This window comes from Indicator indicator, chromosome 10, assembly GCF_027791375.1.
Source record: "Indicator indicator isolate 239-I01 chromosome 10, UM_Iind_1.1, whole genome shotgun sequence".
Classification (NCBI taxonomy): Eukaryota; Metazoa; Chordata; class Aves; order Piciformes; family Indicatoridae; genus Indicator; species Indicator indicator.
The window spans coordinates 21,347,564-21,374,438 of NC_072019.1; the positions used below are offsets into that span (position 1 = coordinate 21,347,564).

At 40.4% G+C, this 26,875-nt stretch overlaps 1 protein-coding gene across 1 annotated transcript in view; it reads right to left on the reverse strand.

Moving 5' to 3' along the window:
- EIF2B3 (eukaryotic translation initiation factor 2B subunit gamma) overlaps positions 1–26,875 on the reverse strand; it is a 101,169-nt gene that overhangs the window by 42,262 nt on the left and 32,032 nt on the right. Inside the window, exon 6 of the mRNA XM_054384629.1 lies at positions 6,968–7,057. Within this exon, the coding sequence (XP_054240604.1) occupies positions 6,968–7,057 (90 nt within the window). The remainder of the gene's footprint in view (positions 1–6,967; positions 7,058–26,875) is intronic.

Below are 26,875 nucleotides of genomic sequence, written 5' to 3' on the forward strand. Positions count from 1 at the left end.
GTGCTGTCAACTTTGTTAATGATACATGGACATCGTTCTTTGAAATGAAGTCCAAAGATCTCCATATGTTAGAACATGCAGTTGCCACTCTGGTGCATAAAAGAGAACCCATAACCTCTGAACAAACCCACAGTGGCATCTGCCTTTGTAAAAACTGAGATTACTAACTCTCACAGGTGGTGCCGTTGGGGTTCCTATAGATAAACTGCCCTGCATTTCCTATTGTAAGTTTGTCTTTATCTGTAAACTTTGCCAAATTTTAAATGTTTTGGCTGAAATTACCCATGCCAGGTGTTTGCTTCAAGCTGATTTCCCCCTTCCCACCCCCCCGATGGCTTCATCAAAAATGTCTCAGCTGTTTTCAAGAATAACATTATGGAAAAACTCCTTTGTTCTGACCATGTTAAAAATATTTCAGCTGCTCCACTGAGAAGCTCTGGCACTTCCATGCTTGCAATTTGGCACAAGGTTGTCTTTTCGTCAGGGTGTTACATTTGTAAACATAAAAAGTGCCCATACTACATCAAGCTAAGTCTGAAAAAAAACACTGCACATGCTTGGAAGAGACCTATTCTGCAGCTAAATTTTTTGAGCTTTGGGCATGCTCTATTCTCTCTCTTTCTGCAAAGTAGCTGAATCGATCATGCAGTGCACTCCACAGAGTAACAGAGTATGCTGCAGACCAAGGTTTTGAAGGCTGAGCTGGATATTCTTTGAAGTTCAGAGCATCTCATCCTCTGGTGGCTGACTTGATAGGTGATAAATCTATGCTGCTAACAGCTACTCCATGAATGTCACAGTAGCTTCATTGATTAATTCTAAAAGTGTCATATATAAAAATACCTTCACACAGAGAAGAACATCAGGGTAAGTTTGGGCACTTGAATTAAGAAAAGTTAGAACTATGTGGTTCAGATAACCTTAATTAAGGTGTCATGTGTACAGATTATGACACGATCCTTAAAAACACTCATCTGCTTTTCTTCTCTCCCCAGTCTCGATCTCTTCTTCACCCAATGTAAAGATGGACTATGCCCTGGGGATGAATCAAGGTTGTGTAATGAGGCAGAAGAATGCCTGCCTCATTTGTTAGAACATGTGTGTTGAATGTACTAGGCAGAGGGCTGTAAGAGGAGAAAAGAATTGCTAACATTAGAGCAAATTAACGATGCCTGAAAAAAAAAGAATTTTTAAATTATTTTTTTACAGTTCTGTCAGAGGAGTTTACAGATGCTGCTGAATGCATAACAATTTCTGCAGGTTGCAACTCATTGTGTGACTTTGATTTGCTAAGTGTCACCCTGTGACAGTTCTCATCAACAAAAAAGATTCTTTCAACATAAAGAGCTCTCTGTATAACATTAATGGCTGAAACACAGCATACTTAAGACAAGGATGCTTCAAACTTCAGGTTGTGTTTTCCTCTTTCAGAATGGGGCAAGACTGCAGCTTCACTATTAGAGGTGTTCAAAAGACAGTTAATGAAGCGTGTGCAGAGTACGATAGTATCAGTGAACAGCACCAAGAATCCCAAATGAAAGCATTTCTCTTCAGCACAGGGTTTAAACAGCAAGCATTAAGTAAGGCTGGTGACCTTCACCTGAACTACAGAAGTTACATACAACGTTCAACAGTATCTCCTTCAGTGCATGTCACAGTCAACAAAGAAAGAAATGGTCACAGAGGGACAAAAAAGGTACAGTCACATAGCTGGAGACTGAACCACAATAGGTGGCACATACAGAAGCAAACAGTGGCACAGGGAGACTCACATGTGGCACTTCCTAACTGCCAGGTGCTTCACCTGGCAAAGTTAATGCCGCTTGTTGTGTGCCCAACCTGTAACTAAGGTTTGATTAACATATTCATGACAAGCTCTGCCCTGAGGAAATTTGATAAAAGTGATTTTTAGGAGATAATTTACTAAGTAGGACTACACACTGCTTTGTTTCAGTCTGCCTTAATCTGGCTTCAGATATTCTGGTCTGCCTCAATGAGAGATGCAAACGGCAGCCTCTGCATGTCTACAGGTTTAAGATGGGAGCGAGATGAAATCCTTATGAATATAACAAATGTCATCAGAACCTGCACAACTGACTGCGAGCACAATGCCATTCATGCATGCACATATAATAAATGCATATTACATATACTTTTAAGCATATACACAGGATATGTAAAGAGACACACACCTCCAACACTTAGATTTCCAAACCAAATTTGGATTTTGCACATTAAAATTTCACAGGGAAAGAGGTTGCTTTATATCTGTTTCCCAATTCTCCTTCCCCCAAATCAGGTATCTTATTTCACAAAATACAAACTACCACGAATCTTCAGTTTGATCACATTTCTTCTGCTAGTGGATTTGCTGGAATTGTTAGCAAGCAAACTGTCAGCATACAGTAAAGATATATCAGGGCATGCCTCTGCAACACGCCAAGCTCACAAAGCACAGGCCTAGATCCTGCCCTCCACTACAGACGAAGTTCACAGGGGAAAGGGAATAAGGACTCTTTTTCCATCTGCCCTGAATGCAGCAGCGAGGCAGGATTCCAACCTAGCACTCAGGAGAGTGCCAAAAAAGGGACTGGCTACTGTGCTGGCTGCCACCCCAGGGCCCCAGGGGTGTGAGGCCCGCCAGCTGTGGGGTGGAGCCATGCCCCTAGCCAGCTACAGCCTCTGCTTCTGTCTAGCCTGCTGGCTCAGCTCATGCAAAGATCGTTTTAAGAAAAGCAATATTGTGCAGTTCATCATGTGGTGCAGGTGTTCACCTTCAACTATCCCTGCCCTATGCTGGCAGAGCAGCTCCAGCAACACACATGGCCTGTGCTCGTCTGTCTTCTCCATGCCACAAAGCACAGCGCCTGTGACACCCTCATGGTAACTCTATTCTGAAAAAGGAAATGTTTAGGAAAGAAAAGCTTTTTCCTGGACACAAATTTTTAATTCCCTCCAGTGCAAAGATGTGATACAATTCGGCAGGTGTCTGCCAAACCAAGACCAACCACAACAACTCTAACTTTGATGATGCTGAAAGGAACCTGGGGAAGAATCAAAGGTCTCTGCAGAAAAAAACAAAACAAAACAAACACACCCCAAGGACAGTTATAATCAGCAGAAAACTCAGCCTCAACAAGCTGCTGCTTGTTCACATTGAGGTCACAGTCCCTATGCAGACAGGATAAATCCAGCTTATGAGTTTGGTCCATGACCGCTTATGAATCTCATGAGAACAGAGGCAGAAGTCACCAGCACCAGGTATCTACTGTGGATGCAGAGATGAAGATGTCCATTCCAGGGTGGAGCTCTGAGTGCTCCTGCTGGCACTCCTGGGCAGAGGCTACCAGTACACAGGAGCTGATAAAGGAGCATTCAGATAATCAACCTGCCCCAGTGATGCAGGAGTGTGGAGACAAGAGAAGGAATAAATTCCAGATGAAGGGAGTAACAAACTACCAGGGGCAAAAACTTCAACTGTTCCCCAAGCCACTGTGGAACCATGAGTGTTTGACCTTGGTAGATTCAGACAGGGTAGGACTGTTGTACCCTCCAAGGCTCAATTTCACTGCAATCCAGTGCTGACCTAGTAGATGAGAGATAGATGGAGGTGGCAACTTTAACAGCCAAAATGAAAATTTTCCTCCTAGGAGAGGAAAGAGAAAGCAGTATCATTCCCCAAAACCAGATTCCCCAGATTTAAACAACATTAGGGGCATGATTTCACCCCCCTCCCTGAAATACCTATTTGAGGGAGTTCTAATAAACTGATCTTTTCTTCTTTTATTCAAAGGCACCACCAATCTCTGCTTTTTAAAAGTCAAGAATTTGTTTGGTTTGCTATAGTACAATAACACTTCAGGCAGAAGAATCTACTATGCAATCCTTTAAAAATGGTTCATAAAAACATATTAAAGGACTACACATTGAGTTACAGACTACTAAACAGCATATGGATCTCTCCTAACATCTCCCATAGTAGAATCTCACTGCTGCCAAAAAAGCACTGATTACACTCCAAACAATCCCACAGAGAAAAGTAAACAAACGCATAGGAAAATTCAGAGAGCTGTCTAGTACCACAAAGCAAGACAGTGGCTAAGCTGATGAAGTTGTGATACCAAGATTTTATCATTTTGAGGCTGAACAATAAATTCAGCCTTTTCCCAGAAGTGTCATGTAACAAAGCTGTCCCAAATCCTAAAGCAAGATTCATATACTTGGACAAAACAAAGGTTTAGCCATTTCATGGTTCCCCCCCACGCCCTGTTTTCATATTAGTTGCTACTAATTACATGACATTAATCCAATTAAAGTGGAAGAATGCAATTTACCCTTACAGGTGCAGTACAAACTACTTTCACCTGGGGAGAGCTTTTTCTTGCCATGTCTTTGCAGCTAAGATGGGACTACACTGGACTTTTATCCCATTTCAAGCAACTGATGCCACATATACAACCACATTAGATTTCACGTCATTCTTTGACCTGGGAGCAATCATAATTTTCTTCTGCAAAAGGGTGAGCTACAGCTAGTCATAGGATCTGAAATTTTTACTGCTGGACAAGGTCTTTTCTGCTGTTGTATAGCAAAATAAAATTTGGGGAAAAAAAAAGTAAATGCTTCACTGAGCTACAAACAACAAAAAAAAGGTGTTCTGCCTGCCATCAAACCTTGCTGTTAAAATATTAACACAATGTAAATATTGTAATATTGAGGAAGTACACTGTGTCAGCACTTCCTGGCACCGTACAAGAGCTTCACTGTTCACTTCAGTCCCTGCTGTTAGTTTTAAACACACACAACTTAAACAAGGCATCTGAGCTTCTCCAGTCCTGGTACGGAACTGCAGAGAGGCAAAAACTTACTGTAGATTCTCTCTAGACTGAAAAAAAGAATTCTTAAACCCAAACAATTATGTAGATGTCAGGACTTTTGAGGCAAAAATATTCCACAGGATCTTTAAGAAGTCCTGGTGTATTGCTGCCAAACATGGAAAGATCTTTAGGTATGCACTGTCCTCCCCTACCTCAGAGAAGAAAAACAATCTGCAAATGCCCACCAATGCCAGAAGCCTGAAAGCCCAAGTTATTCCATACAGTAAAAGTCCCATTCCCCAGTTAAGCACAGTACTTGCAACTGACTCTCTATTAGTTGACTGAATAAGCAGCATGTGTGTAATCAAAAGAATAAAGCAGCTACCTGGCCACTAGTATACCAGACGTTCCTATTGAGTCTTAGAAATGCTGTCTAGCTGCTGTAATTACGTATTTGTTGTGGGAGTGTCACACAAAAGGAGTACAGCTTCATAAAATAATGAAGAGAAAAAATGATCTCTCTACAGAAGACAAAATCCCCCAACTGGTCATATTTGCAAACAGCCAGTAGAGTTGCTCTGGGGCAGCCTGGGAGCAGCTGGAGGAGCTCAGAGAAGAATTTCACTCTGCTGGTCAACACAAGGTAAAATCCTGTCACTGACAAATCCAAAGATCTCCCTAGTTTCAATGGAAAGAGCATGAAGATTTGAAATCTGAAGTTACCACCATTTATGCTTTGAGGTCTCATTGTGTCATGAACGCACTGTGGCGTATCTGACAAAGGCTCTCCTTGTCCCACACACCTAGTAATCTAAATTTAAATTAGCATGAAACACCAGTGAAATAAGAACTGGAGGTGTGAAATGCCAAATATTCCAGAAGTGTCTAATCCCAGCAAAACTGGATGGCTAGGATCTCAAGCAATGAATTCTTCATGCTATATAATCACAAAAGAAAGATATAAACACTACCACAGGAAATACAAGGAAGTCCAAACTCTCATCAGCTTTCTAAAACACACTGAATAAATAGCTTATTCCAGCTTTAAACACCTTGCTGCTCCTGAAGTTTTCTCACCTTTCAGACATTCTCCCATACACAAATGGTAACAAAAATGACTTGCACAATACCCCCACGTGCCAGTCACAGCATTGGATAAGCTTTATTCTTGTGCAAGGCAAGAAACTGCCCTGGAGGTTAACACAGATTTTCCACTTTTTTAACTCACTCACAGAACCTTATTCTGGAAGAGCTTCTTCAATCATGTATCCAGCTGCATCACCAGATTTGTATATGGTCAAGGCTGCCACAAATCTCCCCAATGTTTTTTTCACATCAGTTTATGCAGTAAGGAAAAGCACTATTAACACAACATTTAGTCAGCTGTTCTGTCTTTCTTCTTAAAAGGAGAGAAAAACTCTTGAGAACTCAGGGAGCATTCAATGTATGTAATGGGCATGAGAGCACTATGGATAATCTAGGAATAGGACATCATTCCAAAACTGTTCTACTTACTGCGAGGGGGGCTGTTCATTTGTTTGTTTTTTAAATATAAACAGGGTAGGGTTTTTTTTGGTCTGTTTCATGAAATATTATAGCTAAGATCCTTCTCCACTTCCATAAAAGGATGTTTGTCTTACTCTCAGTGGGTGGTCTCAGAGTTTTGACAGAGGAACATCACAAGCTAAAAACATAGGATGCTACAGAGATAGCCCACCTGCAGTGGGGGTGGATGTGAAGGGGGAGAGAAAAGGTGATTGCAAAGGCCAAATCAGACTGTGGTGGGGGAAATCAAAGGTCAGAAATGTCTTCACAGCCTAACAACGGGGGAGCCCTGGTGAAATAAGCAGCCAAAAAGCACAGATACATTAGCAAAACAAGATATGGAGAAGAGAAACAAAAATTTTAGCTTTCACTCATGCTTTTACTAGATTTCTTTTTTTTTCCAAAGGTCTGAATAACAAACTCAGTCATGATCCTTGGCATTTCTTTTAATGTAGTTAAAGCATTTTGAAACCGTTTTTTTTCCCTTACATTTCTATTTTACATTAGCCAATTTAGTGAAACAAACCTTCCTGTAAAAACTCTGGTGTGAACTATATGTCAGTGCAAACACCTGCTACTATCCTGTGTATTGCTTGGTTTCTTACCTGTTTTCTACAAGGAAGTCTACCACATATTTCTTCAGACAGTAGAGGTGGGCATCCATCAGCCCTGTTCTGATGTGCATTCTAGGGTGCCTGGAAAAGAAAAGACAAAAAAAAAAAAAAAGGAAAATCATGGAGCTTTGCATGACCATTTACATGAGCTTGACTTTGCAGGTAAGTCAGTGGATAGTGAAAAGTGTGCAAAGGCAGATCTGTTCCTTTGCACCTACCACTGGATTGGCAGAGGAGAACAGTGCAGGATGCCAGTATTGGACTGTGTCTATAAACTTACACCTGCTGGCCCTGGGCTGATTTGCTGCAAAAGAAAACACCTCCTCCAAGGAGTCATTACTCCAGCTACATCTTCTTATGTAAGTGGAAATTGCACATTACTGGGCAGGAAGCCAAAGTAATGGGCCCAGAGTGCTAAAAGTTACAGTGGGTAATGTCAGGGTACAATAATTCAAAAGCTGCTGGCTAAGTGCCTGCCTTAATATGCAAGGCTGTGCATGTTCTGCTAGCAAACACAGCACCACTACTGTATTTTTCCCAACTCTTCCTGGAGGGTAGTAGGGCAAGGAGAGAGGGTCTGCTCACCTCTCCTACACTATGCATTACAAATGACTGCCACAGTTCAATAACACAGCTCAATAACAAAGCATTTGCCTATCCAGCCTGGTGAGGTGGAAAGGGTCAGTAAAGCTCCTGCTCATCATTAGCCAAACAATGGCAAACAGGGAAGTCTTTGCTTTCAGATCAGTGGCAGGTTAATATTTCAGAAACTCAGAAACCTACGTATTTTAAGAACAAAGTTTTAAATCATAAAGAGTTATAAAAAGACAAAACACGACAACAGTCAGGGACTACACTGGGTTAAGATCTCTGACTGCACTCACAGTCTGGAGGCTATTAAGGACAGAAATTTTAATCCACACCTGAAATTATCTAGATTTTTATTTTTCCTCCTTTGATGCCTGGATTTCATAATGAAGTTTGAATGAAGGTATCTTACCAGTATATTCCTTCTACCCTTTTTTTGCATACTCCAGAACACATCAAAGTCAGATGTTTGTGATCATGATCACTTTTATTAGTTAGCTCAGCAGAGGATCACTCACAACCAATACTAGCACACTGTAGCAAACCAATACTAGCACTCTGAATATTTAGTAACACCAAAGCTATTCAAGTATATTATTATCTATAATGAAATTCTTTAAGTCTCACTTGCAAAGGAAAGCTCCTGTAATAGTCCGACACTTTGCAGGAAAGTATGTGGTACCAAAAAATTATATATGCACTTTCAGTGGATTACTTCATTAACAAAACATGAGCTCACCTAGCAATGCTCCAGTACTGATGTTATCAGTGGCCCAGATGTTGCTGTGGAAGTCAGCCCAGATAGCAATGTTCCTTATGCAAAGAGTATAGGGAATCCACTAATTTTGATGATGTCTTGCAGTTGGAAGTCAGCAGACTCCCTCCTGCTCTGCATCCTGAGGATGGTTTCCACATTTTGTGTATTTATGAGGGGGGTGGATTTTCATATCTTCTCTGAGAATAAGAGCTTGCTTTTATTTATTTATATAACGAATGCTGAGATTATTGAAATGTGTGAAAAAGACAAATAGAATGGAACAGGGAGGAAAGCTGGGAAAATGAACAAAACAATGGAATATGGCATGAAATGTGGAGAAAAAAAGAAAAAAAAAAAAAGGATGTTAACAGGGATAGAGAGGGAAAACAGGAAGAAACCCCACGATTCTTAACCTGAAGATGACAAACAGGACACAGTTTCTTTACTGTCAAAATGCCAGGTTCTCTCCCTATTCAAGATCTATCACAACACCCCCTAAACCAAAGAGAGAGGAAGGCTGACAGGGTATGACATCAAACAGAAAAGTTTGAAATTGGAACTCCCCAATAAATGGTGGCTGTGTTGCCAGTGTCCATGCGGCTCTCACACAGCCTCCCCACCTGTAACCTGGAGTAACAGTATTTGGCTACGCCGTGGGACACCAAAAGATTTGTGAGCTGAAGCTTCTATTTGCTTGCAAGCATTGTACCAAGTTTTTCTGTAGCTAAGCAACTTTATAACAAAGTTATACAAAATCAGTGTAAGTGGACAGACAGTAGCACAGTGCTGCCCTAGCTGCAGCTCCATTGCACACACACACACACAAAACCCCCCACAAAAACCAGCCAGACAACAAGATGTACTGCAACACCACTCCGAGTTAGCTTTCAATGTAGAGTATACTAACAATAACAGAACATCATGCTAGACAAGAGGGAGGTCCCACAATGAAAATCCTCTGGAATACAGACCACCTAAGTGATTTGCAACAGAATAGTCCCATAGATTAATATTATAATCACAGCTTCAAAGGTCAAACAGGCAAGTTTGGGCACATGCATAAACAAAGCTGCCATTTCTGTAAACCAGACTCCAGGAGAGAATAGCCACACTAAACCAGACTGATAAGAACACTCTATCATAACAAGCCACTAAAGATGATGCTAATTTTCATTGACTAGGGCTCAAACCAGTTTATCTTCAGGTAAGAGTAAAGGAGCCAAATAATCTAACAGATAACAGCAAACTCCATCACCATTTCAAATGAGCATCTGGTTACTAATATCGAAAGCCACACTCCCTCCTCATGCCTCTGATCTCCCACTCCATCAGCTAATCTTTACAACATATGAAAAATGAGCCCGTCATGAGGAACAGCTGATACAGAAAGAACTGAATAACAAACAATGCATGTGCCGAGGGCTGATGCACCTACACTTATCGCTCTGAGGGAGATAATACAGAAGGCTTTTAATTATATCATCAAAGCAAGGGAGAAGGTATGAGGAGGGGCTGGCTGCAGACAGTTAAGTGTTAATGAATGCTGGGTTGGGTGGTTTATCAAAAGAGAAAGAATGGTTATGTATCTGAGAGGGTCACTGTTGAGATGAAAGTCGTAACAGCCACTGTTGGAGCTCTTTAATGAGCAAGGAATGTCAAATGTGAACCTTCTAAGAATCATACCAATTACTAAATGAACTTCGGTTCAATCTAGCAAACGTAATCAAGCACAAGTCATTAAAATACATGGTAAAACTCCCATTGGTGCTGCCACTATAGTGTCTATTATTGTCTGTGCTCCCATGCAAGGGAGGGGGCTGCTCCCAGTTGTAAGCTCTGTGTGTTATGTTAAGCGATGGCAGGTTTTAGCCCTAATGATGAGGCACTGAGGGCTCCCTGGCAGAAAGTCGGCAATGAGGAGGCTCAGGGAGATCTGTGGAAGAGTCAGGGAAGGATCAGCAATTAAAAGAGCAATTTCAAAGAATGCAATTTAACGTGTAAAATTAGCTTTTATTAGCACATAATTCCACAAAATCCTGACTTAGGATGAGAGTGCATAAAGGTCTGCAAGAGTCCTTAGAAAGGTCTGTGCCCGTAATTCCTGACACGCCATTGTGAAATAATAAGCAGTACTAACAGGATTGATGCATGCTTCATACATGGCATTGCTTTGAAAGCGGAGCCCGGAGCTTTTCTCTCCCTGATAACCTCCCTCAGGATTTCCTCCCTCAGGAAAATCAACCACTCATAGAGCAAACTTCCCTTGTTTAAAGGCAAAAAGATGGACAATTGTTTCAACTGTAAACTAATTAAGAGAGATTACCAGCAAGAGCTGGAGGTTCAAACCGACCCTGCACTCCCACTGACAGTGTGATAATGCCAGGCTGGGGTCAAAATCATAAATCTGAAGGGAGCGCACACAATGCTCAAAGCCAAAAAGCCTCTCTACTAAGCATGGGATATTGCCACATTAACCTCACCACCTCACAAATAAACTAGCTGAGAAAGAGAAATCCCATGGCCTCTTTCCCTTTAACTTCATACAGCTGTTGACGGAAAATATGAAGGTTTTTAAATAAGCTCAAGGACCTGAGGCTGTCTGTACTTTAACACTAATCCGAGCAATGACACAATAAAAATCCAGTCATAGCTGCTATTAACCTGGCTCCTGAACTGATACCTGAATTACATCCACCGCGGGCTTAGGGGGGTATTAGTTCACCTTCCTCCCCATCCCTCCAAAAGAAGTAAACAAATAGCAGCACATTGAGTACAAACTATGCATTCTGTACTCTTTGCTAATTAATTGCATGTAGCTCACATAGTCCATGTAGCCAAACAGTCTACCACGTTCTTCCTATCCTTCACACTATGTACTGTATTCTTGTGTGAAGAAACGTGCCATGCAGTTCAGACACACACTGCTGACCCCAAACTGTGTGCACGGAGGTGGTACTCTCATGTTGGTACAAAGCCAGCGTACAGATCAACACGAAGAGAAGTCTCACAGCAAAAACTGCCAGACCACCTTTAATGTCTCAAGCGTTCCTACTTTTAAAGGGAAAAAAAAATTCCCTAAATCGCATTGCTCATTTACGGGACAGCTCTTGGCTGTAAACTCACTAATAATAAAAGACCACTGTTAGCGTTGGCTCTTCAAAAATCCCAGACACCTTATGACCTTAATTTTTTTTTACACAGTGCTTTTGGCCAAAAAGATCCCAAAGCACTTAGCCGGATGAATGTCCCCACTGTGTCCCGGGCTCCTTTGCCCACCAGTGAAATGCTGCCACCTCCGGGCTGAACCGCAGCAGCCAGAACAGCTCAGGCTAGGACCCCCAAACCCTTGTGCCTGCAGGACCTCCAGCACCCCTCTGCTACAGGGCTGCAGAGGAGGGGGAGCAGAGCTTAATTAAAGCATGCTGCTGCTGGGGTGGTTCAGTTTTGGCTATGAGGAATACCTCAGTGCTGTGTAGAGGAAAAGGACACAGAAAAGCAATTGCTTGAGATTTCAAGACAGCACATGATACTATGAAGTGTCTTACAGCACATGGTGTGGGCCTTGTGTGACCCTGATCTCAGTTCCCCAGCTCTGAGGCACCCCCTCACTGTTTCCCTTCCTTCAGTTTTGAAATAACCTTGTTTACAAAGAGAGGAGTGCAATATGCACTTTGGTGCCCTGAGGACCTGGCAAGGGGATACACGGCACATTCGCAGCTGAATATCCATCCTCTAGTAACTTCCCACCAATCCACCCTCATGGTTGCTGATTCTGAAGAGACACTATGTCAGGAATGGAAAGCACTTTCCAAATTAAAATGTTTTATTGATCTGGTGACCTAAGTTGCCTGAAAGACTTCTGAATATTAAATATTTTCATTTAAAACCTTCACCACATGTCATTTTTCTTTGTTGTATTAATATACCCATGAGACACTAATACAAACCATAAACCTAATTCTGACAAAAACATGCTGAAAACTTTTTCGTAAAGGAACCAGCTTCCACTGAAACCCAAAGATTAAATTATTTCCTCTAGAACAAAGAGTACAGGTTAGCAGTCAGAATTAGTATTCTTTAAGGTCAGTAATGGTTTAAAATAAGCTGGTGGCATGTCCCATAGAGTTGTTATCATTGCACCAACACTGTGTTAACATCTTTCTAGACTTCAGTGCTGGACAGTGAGGGTGCCAGTGGCTGTGTAGCTAACTCATCCCATGACCGTACGTAAAATGTTTTCCATCACCCTGCTTTAGCTTCCTATATGAAAGCAAGGGCAACAGTAATTCCTTGCCCACCCCAAGTCCAGGGAGCACTCCCTGGGGGTGCATGGCCATACCATTGGATGCACATGCACCTTCCCAGAAGCACACCAGAAACAGCTGCTGGGGAGAGCATTTTCCTAAACTTCATTCTAAGGGTCTTCTCTGCCATACTGAGTGCTAACAGCTGTAAGAAATAGCACAGGAGCCTGAGTTCCCCACAGTGCCCCTGCCCCTTTTCTCTCTCCTTGTCACTGGAAAAAGAGACTTCACACAAATATTTTATGCTAGACACTTTTATACCACATTCAAGTTTGCTAGAATACCCCAACTGCTATGTTGAAACACAGAGAGCAAAAGAGAGAGACCAAAATGATAATAAGTATGGAGTTGAGTGTGAACAGAAGAGAATACACTGTGAAGGAGGGCAAGGACTGCCAGAGACATTATTAATAGGTTTTACCCTTGAGCTCTGGCAGCTACTTGTTCTATACACAGAGGAAAAGGATTAATCAAGCCCTGCACGTAAAGGTTCTTTCTATGGTCTGCCAAAATATTTAAAGCAGTATATACAAAGTGTAAGCCTTATTATTATACACATTCAATGTAATCATCTTATGCTACAGTTAAGGCGAGGATGACAATGAAGTAGATTATTGTGCACTACAACCAATTCAATTCCAACACAATGGGACATGGCTTAGTCACTTGGTTCAGATCTGGTATTTGAGCTTATTTTTCTTATGCTGGCTAAACTGTGATTTAAGAGATTTAATCAAGCTTTGGGAATTGCTTTCTTTGCTACAGAAAGAAAAAGGACTAAAAGTCTGCACCTGGCAACCCTAATCGTTTCCAATTTTCTGCTTATTTTGCTTCCTGCATCATGGAAATTCACCTTAGTAAATTGCTCCCTAAGATCACTAGGGCTGAAAGTATGACAAGACATAAGAAGAACAAGTTTTAAGCAAACAACTGTAGCTGGAGGATTATACAAAAGCTACTGAAGAACAGCAGCTCCTGCTGATCCCTCCTACGCCAGTTCCCAAAGGACTGAGCAGCAGACATATGATATATTTTCTTAAATCAAATAGTTACAGTAAATGCCTGGGAAATAGTGAAACTGAACACTAGGTCAAAGCTGTAGGCCACTAGCAATATATAGCTTAAATGCAGCAAGGCTCCCACACTTTCTTTGTCACTGGCCTCGATTCAAAGGTGAACAAAATGGTACCTGGCAGCGGGATTGGCTGCTCCATAAGGCTTCAGAGACCTTCTGCATCTCCCAGGTGAGGTGGGTTTTACTTAGAATCTATGATTTGCAATGTTGGGGAATTTAAGGTAATGGCATACCTTTGGACTACTAAAACAGGCAAAAAGAAGTCCTCCCTTCCCCAACCTTAAATGACAAGTAAAAGCATACGTGGAAAAAACAAAGTCAAAATCAGCATTATCACAGTTTTGTTTTTATTTCAGAGTCCAAAAGCTGAATAAACTGAAGCTGTCACACATACCTTTGGGTTTCCTATTGTGAGTAGCCCTCCAGGTGCCTCATGAAAATCACTCACTTCTGCAGCACCAGTTCAATAAAATGAAAAATCCCTCTTTAAATCTGTTACTGTGCACAGGCCATACCTGATTACTCACTTTCCTTTGCTAGGATCTTTGCTAGACAAGCAAATGAGTTCTTATGACGGAAGATGCATGTTTGTGAGTACTTTCTACAGAAGATACTTATATTCAAAACAGCTAATGTGGCAGTTTAGGCTGGGTGCCCCCTGCTACTGCTCACGTGGCAGTAGCAGGGGGCACCCAGCCTAAACTGCCACAGCTCATTTCATGGGACTGGAGAACAACTTGACAAGTGTCTGATAACAGATCATCAGGGATAGAGGAGAAGAAAGAGCAATATGTGTTATGTATTAGACAAAGCAGCATCTGGCTCCCCTCCAACACTTAGTCTAGAAAGCAAGAACACATGAGCTTTGAAGCCAAAGATAGGAAAAAGTCAAGTGTTATGGTTTAAACCACCAAAAACTACCTAAATCCAGTCCATGTAGAATGTCTTCTGCAGTAAATCTAGCAAGGCTTATTTCCTTCATCTACTATTAAGTGAATTATCGTTAGCTCCTGATCCTTGAGAGTCTGTAGCTTCCTCAGCTGATGCTTTAACCTGTGTCCCTTTTGATTTCCCACTGGAACCTACTGCTTCTACCTCACTTTTGATTCACAATAGCCTTTTACAGTTGTATCTATTCAAATCTCCATTGAAACCTGAACAGCATTTGGTGACACAGGAACCACACTTCACCCTGCCAAGATCCCAACAACTCCAGGTATCAAATACTTAACCAGATAATGAACACAGCTTTATCCCATGCATAAATTAAAGTGGGCACAGAATTTGCCTCTGCTGCCACTGCAGAGGGCAGTCTGGCAGTGACTGCCATGACACATGCTACTCTGCATCTTAGCAATGCTGAATGGGTACACAGAAGAAAAATATATTTTAGGGGAAACTATGCTAAGGTATGAGCTATCAGATTTGATGAATGTTGCTTCCCTACAGAAAAACAGAGGGGTCTCCCAACTTGGCTACACTGAAGTCATGACTCAGCCTGTGTAGTCAGATACATCCTTAGAAACATGACAACCTGGATTTAGGGCAATGTCAATCTTGAGCTACAAAATTTCAGGACATAAAGAGCTGTTAGGGGTTGGGACATCATTAGCATTAGAGTACAGTCCAGTTCTGCAGTGAAAGAATACCTCAAGTAATAGGAACATCACACAAGAAACAGAGATACTTGTGTTCTCTTATAGTTTAAAAGAACCTATACTGTTCAGTTTATCAACTAATATTTCGACAGTATGAATAAGGACTTCATTAAACCTTAAAGCCTTAAGTTTAGAAAATGTAGCCTTGTTTTTTCAGTGTTAGCAGAATTTACAAACCAAAGCAGAACTGAATTCAGACTGAAGCTATTTGCAGACATCTCTTGTCTTTTCAACAGAATAACTTTATGATTCATTCTTTTAATATCTAGCATTTTATGAAACACCATTAGAAATACCATGGGATGATGAATGTAATTATCAGCAGGAATAAAGGCGAGAGACAGCAAAATTTGTCATTACCACAAGAAGAGTATCCTCTCCAAAGTCCACCCAAAGTCCAAATCCGACAAGTGATTGCAGTGGTTACAACCCCACTGCATTAGTTTCTGGTTAGATTAGATTAGTCATTATTTAAAAGTACCAGATTTGTTAATCACTGTAGCAGAAATTGTTGCTGCATATTACTACGAGAAACTGAGCTTACACCTAAAATGCTTTTGGGAGGACTCTGAAGTTGGAGTACTACAGCATTGAGCCCAACTGAACAAAAACTGTAGATTTCACTGAGGACATATAAGAATTTCCAAAAATCCTTCTCATCTTTCACCCATTACTAGGACCTGAATAACAGCTTAATTTGGGTAGGAGAATTTTCACTTCTTTTGAATAGTGATAATATGATAATCAGAATATTGCAGAGGATAGAAGAAGATCGCAGCAAATTCAATGCAGTGAGATGGTGCTTTGAGTAATGATTCCTTGGATCATTACTACTGACTAGGAAACTCCATGCAACCAAGGATGCTTCCCTGCACAGTCCAAAGCGTGCCAACTCAGCTCAGACAATAGGTGGGAGCTGCCTTTATAACAAGTAGTAGACATACAAACCAACAATGTTCCTGAAGGAAAGGTGTCTGGACAGCTAATATGATATTGCTCATTTATTTTCAGAATTTAACCCCCCCACACACCTCCTTTTTTTTTTTTTTTTCCTTTTTTTTTTTCCTGCTTGTATTCAAAGTCTAGGTTTTGGCCCAGATTAGTAATATTTTATTGCTGTGATTAAGGAGACATCAGCACACTGCTTGTCTGCAGACAGTGTGGTTTCAGCAAACTTCAGTGGTCTCTAATAGTAAAAGCAGTAACAGAGAAACTTTTTCACCAGTTATCACAAGTTGATATTGAATAGCAAGAGAGAAGACAGCAACTGAACCCTCTGCAGCTTATGCCACCTGTGGCAGTGAGTTAAACCTCACGGCCTAGAAGCAATAAATTTGCTATGGCAACTAACAAAGTTCAAATGCCTCTGTAATTTGCACCTAGAATATCTCTTTGTACAAAGACCAGAATGGCAACAAATCCAGTCCTTTTCCCTTACAAGGCTAAACCCATGGTAGGACAGTTTCCTCATCCTGAAATGCTTAGCGTAACAGAAATAAAAAGAAAATAGATGGTGGATGACCTGAAGATTGTAATTTACAATTTTATGGCAACCTCAGATACCATTAAAACAAAACAACTTCGATTCCCTTCTTGCTTGGCATAGACTGGGACTATTCCATCTGTGGCTGTGGAATGTTTTAGTATTATCCAACTGCATAAATGAAACTAGTGTCAAAATTAAGTTTTAAATGGCTTGAGGTTTATAGGAATTAAAGAAGGAAAAATTAAATTTGAAACTCTTCTTGTTTACTAGCACTAATTAAATATGCCAGATTTTTGGGCAAGCTTCCTAGCCTGTGGCTACTATGTTACTGGCTTGTAAAACAGTCAACAAGTACACGAGTACAAAGCACAAATACAATAACAGAAATTTCATGTACAGTCCTGCCCTTGGTTTATAAAGAAAAAATGTATTAGAAACAATCTGTAACTATAAAGACCTGTGCTAACCCTCTAGACTGTATCAGTAGTATGAAAAAAAAAGGGCCAAGTCTACAATGGTTTTGCAGAGAACAGTTAAAAAAATAAAAATCAGAGAGAGGTAAGAAGCAATAAGCACAATCAAAATGAACAGGAAGCCTTAAAAGCCTAGTTTACTTCTAAAAATCCCATGCTTCTGGGCTCTGCTCTCAAAGTAATTTGCTATTAAAAATAAAAGGGGCTTTTTGCATTTCAACAGAAGTAGGTCTGGCTATCCACATCATACTGCACGCCCCACAAATTGTAGATTTTATTATATTGGAATTCACTGAAAAATAGGTTTATTTTGAAGAGCTGGAATTTCACATATAATGGGAGCAAGGGCCACATCCATAACTGCACAGTCCATTTAGACTCTGAATTTTTATCTTTGCAGTATCTTTGCAGTTCTGCATTTTAAAGGAACAAGCACAACGAGCTCACTGTCTATATGAGGAAGCCAGAAATCAGCCCAGAAAGAACAAACTAAAGCCAGCCCCAGATAAAAAGGAGCCTCTGGAGACTGCTCATCACAGCACATAGGTGAAGTGAAACAGAATAAAATGCAATGATACCTATGTAGGTAGGGGCTGAAGGAGGAACAGTAAGATCCCATTGGCTTAAATGTTGTTTGTTCTTTGCACACCCTTCTTTCAGGAAAAGCTCCCAATTTACCTTCTGTGGTTGAAACAACCTTCTCTTCAAAAGCAACAAACAACTCAATGAAGAAACACTTGAGAACAATTTGCTGCCTTGACAGTTTTAAATGAACAGTCTTTCACAGCAACTCAAATTAATGTGTGCTCTCACTGTACAGTAGCCTTGCTCAGCTTTAAGGAAACCAGGAATTATGCTGCAATAAAAATTCAGCCACGCAAATATTCTGCTATAAAAAGAGGCATAAACATATAACTCTCCAACTTCCAGAATCACGTACAAGAGGCAAAGGGAAACGATATAAAAATAACTAGTTTTTTGTTTATATCTCACATTTACAAGAGCAATTCCAGAAACTAAGTTCTTCCACACAGGCACTGATTTAATTAGCCTGCATAGCATGCTTTATTTGTGTTCAGACCTCTGACGTACACTGACAAAACCCAAACAAATACACAATGGATACACACAAAATTGTTGCCTAAGCTTTTTCTCTGCCCAGGTGCAGGTAAGAATTCTCCAACGTACTTCCACAGGCTCTTCCTTTCATGAACATGATTCTTTTTTAATGTATACAAACGATGCATGTTTTCAATTAAAAATGTGAGCGGATCAATTGGATCATGTATTCTTGCAAACCAGCCAAAATTCAAATACAAACTGAAGCCCTGAAGGAATTTCTGGAAGTACAAACCATGCAGCACAACAGCTCTATTGCTGGCAAGGAAAATCACCTCTCCTTTCAAAATGGAAGCTACAAGCGACAGCAGTGCATAAAAATCTGCTGTCATTCAAGAATGAAATAACTGCATCAATGAACACTGCCCAGGAAAAAAAACCACGACTGGCAAAAATCTCAGCTTAGCAAGTAAGCACCAAATGATCAGGTTACAGCAGAGCTCTTGTTTTCTGATAAGCGTTAATCTCAGCTTTGGGTCTTACTATTCAACTGGGTGACAAAAATTAATTCCTCAGAGAGGTGAACACTGGAGTCTAATCAGGACACAAACAGTGGCAGGGAGGAGGACACTTTTGCTTAAGGGAACAAACAGGACTACTAGAATGGTTCTCAGACACTTTTTTCACTGTCTTTTGATCCACACACTTTGTCTACTTGTTCTTCATCATGTTAGATTTAAAAGCCATAATATCTTGGAGTTTTAGGACTATTTAACAGAGAGGGTAAATAAGAGGAGTCATTGGAACAGGTTGCCCAGGGAGGTGCCCCCTCCCTGAAGTTGTTCAAGGCCAGGTTAGATGAGATCTTGCATAACCTGGTCTACTGGAAGCTGTCCCTGCCATGGCAGGGAGGTTAGAATAGATGATCTTGAAGGTCCCTTCCAAACTAAACCATTCTATGAATCTGTGATATTATCCACTTTTAGAGATAAAGTGAAAGTTCAAGTCAATGTCTACCTACAAGGAATGCTTCTGAGGCTCATCAATTTTTCACCTTCTTAAAACTTCATCTAAAACTCTATACCCATGCTTTACAAAGACAGGGCTCAGACATCTTTCACTTGCGTACAGTGCAGCTGATCTTTGACTCTCCCAAGTGCATAGCATACAACTGATTTTGTTCTCAAGTCACTGCAGTGCAGCACCACCTTCCCACCATCATGGTTCCTTTCAAGCATTTTGATGATGAACAGCTTGGTTCAGCTTTCACCTCTTCACCATACAGTAACTTTCCAGGCATTGACCAGCAATGAAAAAAATCAACAGCTACACATCAGCATATCTAGAAAACCTAGGAAAAACAGCAGCATCCCAAGGTACCTAAGACTCTGGATACTTCCACTGAGACTTGGATTAACACTTATGGGCAGAGTTTCCTTGTTGTCTTTGTAGGAGGAGCTGAAATCAGCAATAGATATGGAGACACACGGCAGGTAAAGAACTGAAACCTTCTAGAAGTCCTGAGTGGAATCTTTGAGTCACTGCCACTGTGGACACAACATGTTTCCATTTAGGAAAATTAAGAAGCAATAGGACAGAAAGAGTGTCAAAGCAAAAACTAACCTCTAAATTACTCTACTGCAGTCTGCTATGAGCTTTCTGTTACTCAAAGACTTGTGTCCAGTACTAGACACCTTTCTCAGAGATGCATAAACATACCCTTACATCCCTTTATCATAAGCATCCAACTCCAAGATGGTGAATCAATTAGTCAAAACTTCAAAACATAGGACTGAAAGAACAGGTAAAGTGACAGACTTCTTTGTAGCAGGTTTCTCAACCATGCTTCAGCTCTGGTGTCTGATATTTCTGCTTTCATGGCATTCTGGACTCACAGGTTCCATTATACCTTCATTTATGAACATGACTTTTATGAGGCAAATATTTAGCAGAGCAACATCACCTTATTACCTTATTTTATTACTATAATGTGTCATTCAGAAAAATATTAACTCTATATGGATAACATTGTCATTAAAAAAAGTGAAGAAGCAGATCACACACAGCAACCCAAGTCAACTCAGAAGATACTTTACAGCAGATATAAAAAATAGCTGTCAGGTTTTAAAAATATTTAGGAGAAATGAAAGTAATTGGGTTTTGGAGTGATCACCTTTCTAAATTAACATGGGAATGACCATTCCACTGTGAACAGTAAGCCATTTGAAAAAGTGTAAAAGATTATACTTGTTTAATATTTGCATTCTGCTGGAACCTGAAAGTGCTGATTGAAGCTATATATGTGGGTAACAAGCAGAAAATTATCTCAGAATTTAAAAGCTGCCATCAGGTGGCCAAACTGGAAGTGGAGAGCAGGGAAAAAAAAAAGCAGCAAGGATTAAAGAAACATAATCCTCACTTTTTCTCCTTTATTCATAGTAATATGGACCTGAGGAAGCCCAGATGATACTGTTTCTGCACCAGAACTGGCTCCTTCTGATTCTTCCACAGCATGCCCTGAGCCCCTGAGGTGAGCTCTCCTCACCTCGAGAGCTGCTCTGACAGCACAGCCTGACCCTGGCAGCAGTGCAGCCACTCACACCATGTTAGCTCAGGAGCATTCTATGAGCTCTGCCAGACTCAAGCCAGCATCTGTAAAACCACTTCACGTGCATGCAAGGAGCCACCTCTGTAAAAATTTGATCATCTATGCTCAGGGGCAACACTGGTTTGTTGATGCAAAAGGAAAACTTATTTACTGTTTCATTATGCATATTTTTGTGCTTTTGTATGAAAACCTGCAGAATCAAATGCAAAGGAGAGTGGAATGATAAGGACAGCAGTACTTAACACAACATAACACACTATAAACTATACAATAATACTGGTGTCTGACATACAGAAATTCAAGTGCTGAAATTGAAAATGTAGGTTTAAACATGATCTGTAGCTCATGTCATATGCAGTGTTGCATCAGCTGCATCCTGCCGGCCATTTTTAACAGGTACTCTTCCGATTCTACATGTAGGAAAGTCAACAAATAAATACCCTGCAGAGCAGCATTTTACGTTTACACTACTGACACAGTCATTCATCAATGATGTCCCTATGAGAAAGGAAAGTAATACTGCATTCATTTTAAAAAGAAAAGAAAGTATGAGAGATAAACATTAAGTAGACTTCTCACAAAGCCAAGTAGAGAAGTGAGATCTCTTTGTGTATTAATTACAAGACATTCTTAATCCAAACAGGTGACAACACATCAATTCACATGTTACTTTTTACCTTTTCCAGCACCAGGTCACCTGTAGAACAAAAGAACCCTTCTTCTGTAAACACAAAGGTTGTTTATTTTAATGGCTCTTTACAACAGTCAAGCAGATTTAAGTTTTTAATTTTTTTTTCCCCTCAAAGGCAAGAACAGATTAGTGAGAAGTAAGCTCAGACAACTTTCCGGCAAGCCTTTTAAGTCAACAGTTGTCCAAGACATGAGAAGTCAATTTTTACCCAAGGCATGAGGTTATACCTGTTCTATATGAAAGCCTGGACTCTATATAAATCACTATTATCACATCTTCCTCTTCTCAGCTGACAAACATCAAGGGTTGAGCAAAAAGCCTACTTGTTTTCAGGTTGCTTTCTTCATATAATAATGTAAATCCGAAAACACACATGCTAGAGTTAGACTAAATCAAAGACATGCAAGATACATAATAAATCTGAAATACATATTATTTTCTCAAAGGGTGAGAAAAACGTACCAGCAAGCACTTATGAGTCTCACTGATCTAACCCCTCAATAGCCAGAAGCTGCTTTTAACTACGCTGACTTAACAAAAGAATCTAAATTGTATAAATCAACGTCTCAATTAACATTTTGTTTAGGAAGAGTTAGGGAAAAGAAGTAGAATGTAATCATTTGCTAGCACAGTGGCTCCAGAAGTCTGGGAGTGAGTTCAAGAAGAATGGAGTTGAATGTGGGAAGGGTCCGTTACTCTTTCAATAGCGTCTGGTGCTGCAAAATATGTGCTTGCATACTTTCCTACTTGAAAAGCTTAAGCCTTGAGTAGCTCCTTGGTCTGGGAAAATGGCAGGCACCCAAATGCTAACCCAGGGATCCAGGAAGGAGATCTACCTGAAGAACAGTATTTTTCAAGTGGCCTTAGAAGTGAAAAACAGCCAATAAAGAGAAGTCTCATTCCCAAGGGATTTTATTTCTTCTGTCTGGCTGCTGTTTGTCAGGTGCCATTCCCCACACACGTCCCCAGCACATTCTAATGCAAGAATGGGGAGAGGGCCTCTCTGAAAATAATCACACTTGCTGAAAGACCTGCCCTGCATAAATATCTCTAACAACAGCAGAAACGGGAATCCAACTTGTTGCCTGATACTTTAGATGAAATTTATGGCACTGCTGGCCATGATTCACTTATTACTGTTCTACATGGCTACGGCTCAAAGCCACAGATGTGGGAATTTCAAAAGGTATTTTCAGAATGCTTGGCAGGGGAAAAAAAAACAACAACAAAAAACATACCTACAAAGACTGTCCCAGTGCATCAGTGAACAAAGCTACACATTACACATACATGCATACCGGAACCAACATGTGCCACAGAGATGGGACAGAGAACTTAGGGACACATATGGCCTCTAAAATTATATTTAATGCTACACCTTGGGAATAATAAAGCAAAAGGAAAAAAAAACTATAATCAAAGGGAATACTGAAAGGCAGATTTCTGTACTCTTGCAAATATGACCAGCTGCTGGAGGATTTATATGCAGGAAAACTAGAAGTTGAGCTTTAACTCAATTTTCCTTGCTTTCTCACTGGTCTGCTTCCAACCCTTGGAGTTTAATTAAAGTCCATCAGCCAAATCTCTCTGTACTGACAGACCCAGCTTTTTCAAAATCTTGAGCTTCTGCTAACCTGAATTATGAATACTCCCCTCTCCACATGTTTTATTAAAGCTTCAAGGATTTCAAGACGATTGACCGAAGTAATAGCAACAGCTACTGCCAGCCAATATGCAGGTACATGCAAGTTATCGTTAGAATGAGTACTTAAGCAGGATACTGCATTCTGCATTGCCACTTAACAAAAGTATATTCTTAAGTTAAGAAGTAATTCTTAACAGAGTGCATCGTGTTTGGTGACTGGGGAAGAAGAATCCTGTAAGAAATCTCTAAGACAGGAGGAAAAGAACTTTTACTGCTTGTAAAAGGAATCACTATGAGATCTTCTCTAGCTGGGGAAATGGTGCAATAAATTTGATGAAGAAGGGAAGGATTTAAAGCCAGAGAAAATTAGGTTTTCTCAAAGCAGAAACATAGAGGACATGCTGCCCTTAGGAATAGATCTCTCCTATTTACTTGATCTACTGGAAGAACTCCCAGGGAGCATGTCTTAGCAAGAGAAAGGAAAGTGTGCTACGCTCTTCATTTCCTGTGTAATTCCAGAAACTGCCAGCACAATGCTGTTTGGGGAGAACCATGCTACAGCTATTCAAGAGGGAATTCAGCATTGTATTCTGAATGAATGGAAACATTTTCAAAGATGTGTATTTGCTGTGAGTAAAGCAGAATGTGGACCCGGTAAGGATAACTGGGATCACAGGCCTATATTTACCTTCAACCAGCTAATGGTATATTCTGACTCTTCCCATTATGGCTTTCACAATATTCTTACCAGTGCTAAACTTCACAATAAATCAGCCAGGTTGGAGTTCACAGTAGCCTTGAAGTAAATGTAATAAATCAGCACTAAAAATATTATGCAACTACAGTTCAACTGATACGAAGTGTAGCTAATTTTAATGGAGAGGCTATCACTTTTATGTACCCTTGCAAGTTAGTGGTCAGGATGAAGGAAAGGTTCTTCAAAGTCCAGGTTTCTTACAATAAATTTGATGAATGGTTCCTTGCAAAAATCCCAAGGGTACTTCCCTTGAGCTTACTGCAAAAATCTTCTGCTAAGCATGACAATGTAAAGGATTAAAAAAAGAACTCAGTAACACACAACAGTAAGGGAACCACAAGCTTTGGCTGGGCTCATGAGCCAAGATCTCAGCCCCAAGCAGAATCAGACCTTTTAACTGAAGAGGAACAGTCACATGCCTCATTTCACCCTTACTTTGCTTTAAACTAGGCTGCTTCCTCCCCCCCCATATTCCACATTGGCTGATAAATTCCCCAACGGCGGGTGTTAACTAACTCTGCATTCCAGTCTGCTCTGCGTCATGGAGTTCCACATCCCGCTGATGAGGAACACATGGCAGACATGTGGTAGGGGAGAGCCTGACAGTGCTCGCACAAGCAGGGATAACTCCTCTGACCTTTGGCTATTTTTCTCTCTGTACCATCCCAAACACACAATAAGCAGTCTGTGCCCCTCTGTCACATACTGGTCATTCTGGGATCACTGGACACAAGCTGTTTGAAACCCTAAGATTTCAACAGGCAGATATACTGAATACACACTAAGGCTGAAAATATATGTTGAAAGCAAGTAATTATCATTCCTCATCTCTCCCCTAGCCATTCAGAGAAACTTTTAGGTCATACAGATTACATTTAGATCAACTAGGGTAAACACGTCACAAAACCAGCTGGTGACTGCTATATTTTCCATCAATTCAGTGAAATAAACTAAGTCACAGCACTGCTAAAGAATTCACAGTGGCAACTGTATTAAAGTATCCTAAAATGAACAGACCATTTGTCATCTTTTCAAGACCTAAGCCTGAGTGTGAGTAACAACAAGATTCAACTTCAGTGTTGTCCAACCTGATGACTCATCCAGAGCACTGCATTTACCAAGTCACATGGACTCAGGGGTGTCCAAGCAATACAGTCATCCCTTCCTCCTTTGAAACCTCTGAAAAGTAAAACCAAACCATGGGCTAAGTGCTGGTCTGAGGCTGCAGCAGACAGACAAATGACTAATGACAATCTGCACAACATACATTTACTGACGATTAGAAACCAAATGCTGAGCCTCACGCTCTCTGTTTCTAGTTTTATGCGTGCTGTAACACTGGCAAGCATCTTGCAGTAAAGTTAAACCTGTCTTTCTATAACTGCATTCAATAGAAGTTCCTGCTACTATTCCAAATTCTAAAATTCACAATTTCTTACCTGTACAAGTGACAAGACATGGATGGCATGACCTTTCTTTAATAAATAGAACCTGGATACACTGTACATTCCTCCTTTCACACACGCCCCCACCAAGCATTGAATAAAATAACATGGCCATCAGCAGAACACAACAAACTCTCATGGAAGCAATAGTATTAAAATCAGAACTAGCACTATGTTCTTTAAAATATAAAATCAATGCCTGACTGCTTTGATAGTGTGTTCATGATTATTGTAGAAGCATAACATATAAAAGTACCAAATTAAAATGTTTTCCATATATTTGCAAACATCCATTTTAGAAACATTAAAGCATGTTAAAAATACTCCATTTCTGAAGTTGAAGGCTATGCTCATCCCATCATATTTACATGAAAGGCAGAGTGAGGTGAGCAATGCATGATAAAAGGGTGAGGCTTTTTTTTTTTTAAAAAAAGGGGCAAAGATACTCAGTGAACTGAGAAACATCTAAACAGGCATGCAAGACCTCCAAGAGCATCTTGAGAACATCTACTTCCAACTCATGGCTCAAACAACAACTCACAGGCCAATTTTTTTTCTGAAATGTTCTGCAAAATCCTCTTTTGTAAAGAAACGTGATTAAAACTACAGCAACATTTTTAAAGTGTGGTTATAGTCTGAGAAGTTAGTATGTAAAACTCACACCCTCTTATTCACTAGACCTAGTTCCCCTGTTTTGATTCAGAGTCAGATCCACTTGCTTTACTGGCTAAAATAACTTTTTACAACTTTTAAAATTCCTACTACTACTGTGAAACCAATTCAGTTCTGAAAGTGGGAACCAGATTCTCTTCTGTCTTGTGCATCTGCAAAAGGATTATTACCTAAATCAACACATGCAATTTCTATTTTTGCGATGTAGGAGCCAAAAAGAACCAGATCTTTTTTTCTGGATGCTAGTCAGAAGAAAAAAAAATATTTTTATTTATGAAAAGAGCAGATCTAGAATAACTGCAAGACCAGACCCAGACTAACAGGGAAGAAATGAAGATTTACACATCACTCACTAAAAGTTACATTTTAGAGGGAAGAAAAGAAAGGGAAAGAAGGGAAAGGAAAGGAAAGGGAAAGAAGGGAAAGGAAAGGAAAGGGAAAGAAGGGAAAGGAAAGGAAAGGGAAAGAAGGGAAAGGAAAGGAAAGGGAAAGAAGGGAAAGGAAAGGAAAGGGAAAGAAGGGAAAGGAAAGGAAAGGGAAAGAAGGGAAAGGAAAGGAAAGGGAAAGAAGGGAAAGGAAAGGAAAGGGAAAGAAGGGAAAGGAAAGGAAAGGGAAAGAAGGGAAAGGAAAGGAAAGGGAAAGAAGGGAAAGGAAAGGAAAGGGAAAGAAGGGAAAGGAAAG